Here is an 8,332-nt window from a genome sequence, read left to right as displayed (position 1 = left end):
CTCCACTGGGAGAGGCCCCGGCTATCCCAAACCACACGCCGGCGCATGCGCACTCCCGCCAGCCTTCACCACATTGAAGAGCGCTGCTGCTCGGATCTCTCGGAAGTTTAGCCAAGTTGCAGTGATTTAGCCCAACAGGCTAGCAGCTGAAAAGACGGTCCGACCACAGCAAACTTTGTTTTCTCCGGGGAAAAAACTCTGTTCGGACGGAACTCCACACTTTACTGCGACCTACTAAGGATTATCGATGGATTTGAATAGATTTATTTGTCTCATTTGCGCGAAAACGGGCCGTAGACACATTTGAAAGAAGTTGTGATTGTTTTTTTGGCGCTCTAGCAGCGCAGAGGAAAGATGGAGGATCTGCTGGTGTAGCGACTGGCTAACGCTAGCTGGCTTGTTGGTTTACTGGCCAGCGTCGTTTTGGGACAAATCCGAGCTGCTTCACAAGTCAGTGAACGCCCGGAAAGTTTGGACGCTCAAATTCAACACACTGACTGTAGCTTGTAAGTATGGCTTCATTATTATATTGACGCTTAGAATGCGTTGGTGTGTTTTTTTTTTCGGGAACGCTAACCGTAGCCTTGGAGCTAATTAGGTAGCTGAAATCTGTGTTAGCTTATTCAACCAGCAGAGAGGTCAAGTTAGCTTTGTGCTATCTAGCTGCCATTACACTACCAACACACACACACACACACACCGAGGGAATGAAGCCTGATCCGGCTAATTACGAACTTATTCCGTTAAAAGTTGAACAAATTTATCAAATTTTGAGTCGTGGTTGTCGTTAATCCAGATGTGGGATGTGTTGGTTGGGGTTTATTCCTGTCGGAGCTGGTCGCTTGGTGAACACCCAAACATGGTTAACAACAAGGAGAGTTTGTTTGGAGCTTTAACAGAAAAGTTTAACTGGATTTGAAAAGTTTCCCCCTTTTGGGTGTCTCCCGTGATTTGTTTACTCCATAAAGCAAAATCACTTCTTTTTTTTCCCCCAGCTGATTTGAATTGACTGATTTTGAAGAGTTAATGGTATGCATTCATTTTTTGTTTGTGTGTTTTCTTTGGTACGCAAAAGAAATAGCGTCAAGTATCAACGCATTTTTTTGGTTTAGAAGTTGTCAGAAACATCAATTTTTTCCCCCCTCCCTTTTGAATTATCTAAAATTCATATTAAAAATGATAAGAAATGATAATATGAAAACTCATAAATTAAAATGAATCGTGACTCCAGTAAATGTATGTGTTTTTAGGTCCATAGGAATGTCTATCAACATCTAATTGCCAACAGCCGGACAGGATCACATTAAATTCAGATTTCACGTGGCTTTAAATGTGTGCGTCACATGACTTATGTCTTTAGTTCATTTATTTTTACATTTTTAAACTTATTTGAAATTTTTGCTGACATTCATCTTTGACAGATTATGGTTCGTATCACCCAGACATTAAGTGTATGAATAAATGTTGAGTTTTTAAGCTGATTAGAATCCAATAAACCCTAATTAACAACTATCTACTGATGTGAAGAGATTCATATTGATTTGAGTTTATTAAAGCTGATAAATTGCATCACATCATCTAACTCATCTGCCTTTGCTTACCGGCACATATTTGCAATCTGATATTGATTACTCTTAATTATTTAGACAGTGAAATAGTTTAAATTCCATCTGGATTTCTCTACGTTGCAAATGGTCTCATTTTCTTGCAGGAGGTTACAGTTTCTCATTCATGACAAAGACAAATATCCACTTTTGTCATTTTAAAAGCAACAATATTTGGTGTTTCTTAAATATTGACCAATGTCACAGTTTTAGTAGTTTTATGTTCCATAATTTCACAGAAGTTATTGACCCATTCTCATTTGTTGGAGAGATGTAGCATGCATTCAGAAGAAATAAAAAACAGGATTTTGAGGAAATAATCCTTAAATCAACATGTAAGAATGACATCTTTGCATCTTAGTTTTTATAGTGTTGTTCTGTTCCAGATCAGTTTAGTGGTTGTTGCTGATGTTTTATATTCTAGTCAAAGAAATTCAGCTTAAAGGTTACAGGACTGACCCTCAACAGAAAGCCTTTATACTTAACACTCGAATACAACAATGAAATCATCAAAATGAGATGATCAGAGTGAGAACTTAAGAACGTGTCACTTCACTCCAGTAATGAAGTATCGACTCTTTTTAAGTACTGTAAATGTGAACATGATTGGTTCAGTTAGTTGAATTTTTCGTGAGTCATTATTAAATTTCAATCTAAAATCACTATTTGAGGTCATTTTAATGCTGTTCCTCCTCAAAATATGGAACTAACAGGTTTACATTATTTCACTCAAATTTACTTCTGTCAGCCACAAGTATTGGCCTCTTAATGTCATTTGAAAAGCATTAAAACCCCTAATATCAGATTAATGTGTAATAAATAAGAATAAAAACAAATTAAAATACATATGTATAGTTCCAGTCTACAGTTGAGCTTCAGTCATGATTGACACGATTGATTGGATTTCTGATTAGTTTACGGTAACATTCTGCTCCTTTATAATTTAATCCCTGAGGAGGAGAAGAAAACACTTTAAGGAACTCTCCCAGTTTTTTAAGGACATCAAACAACAACAACTAGAGTCAGCTGTTGTTGATGATCCACTGTATGGTAATGTAGCATGTAGCTTACCTTTAGAGCGAAGGAAGAGGAGGAGGGAGGGGTTATCATCAGAGAAATGGTCACCACTACCACTATCTTAACCCTCCTTATCCATGATATACTGTACATTAAAGTATCCAAGGAATAAAGCCTGATGCTCTGTTCAGACAAAAAAAACAAGAGGTTGAGATGAATGTTGGAGATGTGTGAACGCAGATGTGCTGCCCCCACGGGGGTTGTGGCAGAAAGGGGAACTGCAGGACAATAGTTGCGTATGGCGGTGTGCGTCTGTTTCACGGAATATTCGAAAATCGAATTTTCATAAATTTAGTACTTGAGTACATTGAGTACTTGAGTACACATTTTTGATCAGTTTTTAATTTCCTTTTGACAAAAGAATTAGAATGTGAAGATTTAGCTTTTCACAGACAATCTAAGTGTCATATTCTATGTGTAAAGCTTTTAGTGGTTTTTTTGCCATGAATTATGAAAACATTTTCACAGTAAGAGGCAAACCACAAAATATGTTCAACACCAACGTCCTTTTGCTGTGTGAGTTTATAAAATAAGGTTATGTTCATTACAGCAGCGCTTCTTAAACATAAACATATTATTCACCTTCTCTATTATATATGTTGATCTAGTCTTCTGATGAGGATGAGGAGCTTCCTGTCCTCACTCGGGCTTAACAATCTGACGACATTTAATGTTTTAATCTTTTCTTGTTTGGGTTAGCTGCTAATGGCTAATAGCTGAATTTAAAACCTCAAGGTTTGGGGTCTTCGCACTCTGTTCTGTCCCCACCTGATCGGCTGACCCACGTTAACAGAAAATTATTTGATGCTGTTATTGCTCCACTCCCACGGTCAACAGTGACACATTTTGGCTTCTTAGTGTATAAACAGAGCAGCGGCACACAAAATTTTACCTGTTCCATCTTAAACAGTCAATAAGAGCCTGTTCAGGATGGTTTTATTAGCCTTCTCTGTAGTCAGTTTGTCATTTTTTCTCTTTAGCAAGTCAAAGCGGTGAGTTTACAGTAGAGGTAGATGATGAAACTCTTCGTCAACCTTGATTGATAACAGCGCTGATTGCCCTGATTCGGTTTACTTTATTCTCCCCTTAGGGATATTTGTCTTGAAAAAGTTGTAACTGAACACACACTTGACAAGACAGAACGCGCTGCAACACAACACACACAAATAGCACATAATCCTTTTTGCACATACAAAATATTGCACATGACACATGTTGCACAACAGTACGACACAATGAAACCGCAGCATAGCCCAACCAGACAATTTCTCACCTGGAGTTACTGTAGCTGTGACGAAAAGGATTTTGGTTCATTTGTGGGTTGTTGTTGAACTTTGTGATGCCTCTTATTCTCAGTCACAATAAGAATGTCATGTATTTGATCAATGTTTCAAGAGATTTTCACCAATACACAACTAATCACTAACTGATGGGAAACAATTCCTTGTAAATATAAGAGTCACTCTGAACTACCCTTTTTTTTAAACTGAATTAGTTTAAAGATTTACTTAAATTCAGTTATTATTGAATTTGAGTTTCCAGGTATTACGTTTACATTGACCATGATAGTCTGGATTTTTATTTAATATTCAAATGCTTTTGATTCCCTTTTGTCACCAATAAAAGGCTTGATGTCAGCCAGGTAATTCTTTTTATTTCCATAATTTCTTGACACTAAAGAAGTTAAGTCCAGCTATTCACAACCAATGACATTTCTCCAGACTACAGAAGATTAGAAGGAGTGTAACCTCAGGAAATACCCAGAGTTGATTTGTGTTTTTTCAAGCTGCTAGAGCTTTATTAGCTTCTCATTAACTAACTTAAAAATAATTTCCCCATCATTTGTAGTATCCTGATAAAAAAGATGTTTGACAAATCAGATCTCATTCAAGATACTGTTATAAATCAGAGATATTTTTTAAATATGCAGAATAACTGAAATTAAAAACAAGCTGAAGTACTACTTTAAGTTGCAAGAAAATTGTTTTTTAAATACAACAAAGCCCGATGAAGTCAACACAACAGATACCATCTCGCTATGTCTGACATGTGTTGTTTGGTGTCTGCAGAGCTGCTGTTCATGTTTACAGAACAACTAAAGCATGAGAGTCAGTCTGGCTGTGAGGATGGGACCAGAGCTACTGGAGGCAGGATCTAGGTGAGGACCTCCACACACTGACGTCACATTAACACACAGGCGTGTTTGAGCTAATGTGTGCGCGTGTGTTTCCAGACATCAGATGGTGCTCTGAAGAAGCCATGGGTAGCTGTTTAAGCTGTCCAGAGAAAGAGTCAATTCCAGATAATCATCAAAGTAAATTCAAGGTGAGTTCGTGCCTCAGCCTGCCTGACAGTCGCTCCACACCCTGGATTATTCACTTATGACAGCTCATCACTGCAGTTCTAAAAGAGCTGCTGCTCCTCTCAATCCCAGCAGAGGTCATGCTAGACTCGCATTCATTGTGATGGACAGGACTAAACATTTTCCTCACCTCAGTCTGGAAGATTTTTTCCACCCGTGTTTGATTTGACTGTCAGTAGGATTACACAAAAACTGCTGGAAGCAACTCTTGAAATGTTGATGCAGCGGCAGGGATTTTATTTTTCTATATATCTTTTCGGTGAATAGGATTCATTTGTGGGTTAGTCAAGCGAGCAAGAGGTCGAATAAAGAGAGCGTGGTTTGATTATGTATTACCCCTGACTGTGCTGTTGTCACTGTCACCTGTTCAGGTGATAAACGTGGACGACGATGGGAACGAGTTGGGCTCAGGTGTGATGGAGCTGACCGACGCCGAGCTCGTCCTCCACACTCATCGCCGTGATGACGTCAGGTGGCCCTATCTGTGCCTCCGGCGCTATGGTTATGACTCCAACTTGTTTTCATTTGAGAGTGGCCGGCGCTGCCAGACGGGACAAGGTACGTGATGTCATCATCACCTTCAGAACAGATGAAGGCTAACGTTTGATGAAAGCTGAAACCGTGTGCAGGATTTTTAGCATGTCTCAGCCCTGAGAAAATCAGTAGTACTGAACTATTGACAGATTAACTATTAAAGTATTCAGTCACAGTGGTAGAGACGGCAACATCACACACAGCTGATGGTGCTGTTTTTTGTCTTAATCATCTTTATTCTCCCCCTCTCACGACATGAGAATGAATAAATAGGTTGAGTTCAGGCCTGTTTTGTTTTTGAAGCATAATTTTCAACAAAAGTGCTGATACGGTTCATTTTTCTTTGTAGGAACTTATTATTTGTTGCTCATAAAAATGTTAAAGTTAAGCAGCTAACAACACTATTAAAGGACTTCTATCACCTTCATTGGTCTGCATCTTTGGATCCTGAGAATTCCATACTTTTTTATATTTAATTAATCCAATACTGTGCTGATACTTATTTGACCTTTTTTTTTAACGTTAAACAACTAACTGATCTGTTTTATAAGTGTTTGATGTTTTTCTTCTTCAGGGATTTTTGCCTTCAAATGTTCTCGAGCTGAAGAGATCTTCAACATGCTGCAGGAGGTAATGCACAATCACAGCATCAGTGTGGTGGAGGAGGCGGTGCCGGAACCCAACCAGCAGGCTGCGCTCACTCCTGCAGGTAAACACACACACCTCACACTCCTGCAGGTAAACACACACACCTCACACTCCTGCAGGTAGCTGGTAAATGTGATTTACATCCTGAACTCTACATTATAGTTACATCTCCCCTCATGTGTGTGTGTGTGTGTGTGCGTGTGCGTGCGTGCGTGCGTGTGTGGTCAGCCCTGGGTTACTCGGTTCCCACTGTTCCTAACGGTGTGACCAGGATCCCATCTGTGGGGGACACTCCGTCTCACCCCTCCACCCGTCACCCCTCTGTGGCCAGCACCCGTCTGCCCTCTGTGGGGGAGGAGTCCACACATCCTCTGCTGGTGGCTGATGAAGCGGTGAGCTGATCAGATGTTGATCAGGATTGATATTGATGATTCAGGCACATTTTGTGTCTGTTTTGTCGTCTCCAGTGAGACCAAAATGCTTCTAAATAGTTACATTAATTTTTTTTATAATTATTGACTTAAATCTTGTGATGTCATGATGATGTAATCCCATGTGGTGTCTCCTGTGCAGGTTCACACCTACGTGAACACCACAGGGCTCCTGGAGGAACAGCCCAGCCCCCTGACCGTCATCACCCCGCTGGAAAGTCCCACGTCTCCCCATTCTCAGTGTCCACCTACGCCCCCGCCTCCTCCGAGAGTCCGCACTGAGCCGCCAGCTCCGTCCACACAGCCAGAGCCCCAGGTGTTGCTGGAGCCTCAGGGGGTCCGCTTCGTGTTGGGCCCCACCCCCGTTCAGAGGCAGCTGATGGAGAAGGAGAAGAGACAGCAGGAGGCGCAAAAGACCGAGGAGCCACAAGAGACTAATGGCCACACAGAGCCCCCCACTGAGGCAGAATCGGCCCCCCCGCTGCCAAACGGCTCCTCAAATTCTTCCACGGCTCCTCGCCGCCACCGCCCGCCCCCCTTAACCCCCGACCTGCAGAATGTCAATAACTCGGCCCAGCGGCGCACCGCCCTGCTGGACTACGAGAACCTGCCGGCTCTCCCGCCGGTGTGGGAGGCGAGGAAGCTGAGCTCTGAGGACGAGGAGAACGGCTGCAGCGGTCTGAAGACGCCATCGCTCAACGGCTACAACCACCACGGCCTCCTGCACCACTCCTACTCCCACCCCCTGTCCGCTGCTCTGGAGTCCTCCCACAACTACGTCAACACGGAGAACGTGACGGCGCCGCTCAGCGCCCATCGGCCGGACACAGCCCGCCGTCGCACCGACGGCCCCACCATCTTTAACTTTGATTTCCGCCGGCCGCCGCTGTCGGGCCACCCGGAGCCGCCCAAAACCCTCAACTACATCGAGGTGGAGATGGACAACAGCGGCGGAAACAAGGCCGCCTCAGACGGCAGCAACCCTCACACGCCCCGTACCCCCACCTCACCACTGCCCCCCACCACCCCCACCCGCCGCACCGAGCTCTACGCCCTCATCGACATCGAGCGCACCGCCGCCATGTCCAACCTGCAGAAGGCCCGGCCGCGAGACGACGGCACGTCACGCAAGACGCGACACAACAGCACGGAGCTGCCCACCAAAAGCACTGTGTGACACGCACCTTCCACTTCCTGTTAACCCTCGACGTGCCGCAGCCGCTCAGACGGCGCTTGTTTATATTCCCTACATGGAGACGAGGTGACAGACTCCACCTGACCGCGAGTCAATGACTTCCTGTGTGGTCACCCGTCGGCGCAGACCATCACAGATGAACCTATAGCAGTTTATTCCTCTGGTGATGTAATACCTCCGATGTTGACTCACTGTGCAGAGCGTCTGCTTGATGACTGCATTCCTCCTTATATGGTACAAATCAGTATTACTGAACAAAGCATTCCATTTATCCTTTTATATGATTCACTACATGCTGCTGTAATTCAGTATCTAAGGATGACGACATGGTACACGACATTATGTTTCTGAGTATGTACAGTAGATTCTGGCTGCACAATAAATGTCCTGTTTTTATTTGTACTTGCTGGAGAAAACGCCTCATCTGATTGTCGGTGTCGGCTAGCCTGGTTCCACCAGCTAGCAACGTGAAGCTACGTAC

The 8,332-nt window shown here is 43.1% G+C and overlaps 1 protein-coding gene across 1 annotated transcript; it reads left to right on the top strand.

Annotated features, from left to right (window-relative positions):
* The first annotated feature begins 110 nt into the window (after positions 1-110).
* LOC137593980 (fibroblast growth factor receptor substrate 2-like) lies at positions 111-8,253 on the top strand. Its single transcript, XM_068313132.1, has 7 exons — positions 111-506; positions 4,751-4,839; positions 4,915-5,006; positions 5,415-5,601; positions 6,152-6,286; positions 6,454-6,617; positions 6,799-8,253. Exons 3-7 carry the CDS (start codon positions 4,941-4,943, stop codon positions 7,831-7,833), a joined length of 1,587 nt encoding a protein of 528 aa, XP_068169233.1. The 5' UTR covers positions 111-506; positions 4,751-4,839; positions 4,915-4,940; the 3' UTR covers positions 7,834-8,253.
* Positions 8,254-8,332: the final 79 nt, after the last annotated feature.

The sequence above is a fragment of the Antennarius striatus genome, chromosome 4 (assembly GCF_040054535.1).
Source record: "Antennarius striatus isolate MH-2024 chromosome 4, ASM4005453v1, whole genome shotgun sequence".
Taxonomy (NCBI): domain Eukaryota; kingdom Metazoa; phylum Chordata; class Actinopteri; order Lophiiformes; family Antennariidae; genus Antennarius; species Antennarius striatus.
This window is presented reverse-complemented; position numbering and strand designations above follow the sequence as displayed.

What these genes read in the sequence shown, in the direction of transcription:
- LOC137593980 (XM_068313132.1), top strand. Translation starts at nt 4,941, where the DNA reads ATGGGTAGCTGTTTAAGCTGTCCAGAGAAAGAGTCAATTCCAGATAAT. An exon ending in ATCATCAAAGTAAATTCAAG is followed by an intron (nt 5,007 to 5,414) that starts GTGAGTTCGTGC and finishes TCACCTGTTCAG; the next exon opens with GTGATAAACGTGGACGACGA. An exon ending in GGCTGCGCTCACTCCTGCAG is followed by an intron (nt 6,287 to 6,453) that starts GTAAACACACAC and finishes GTGTGTGGTCAG; the next exon opens with CCCTGGGTTACTCGGTTCCC.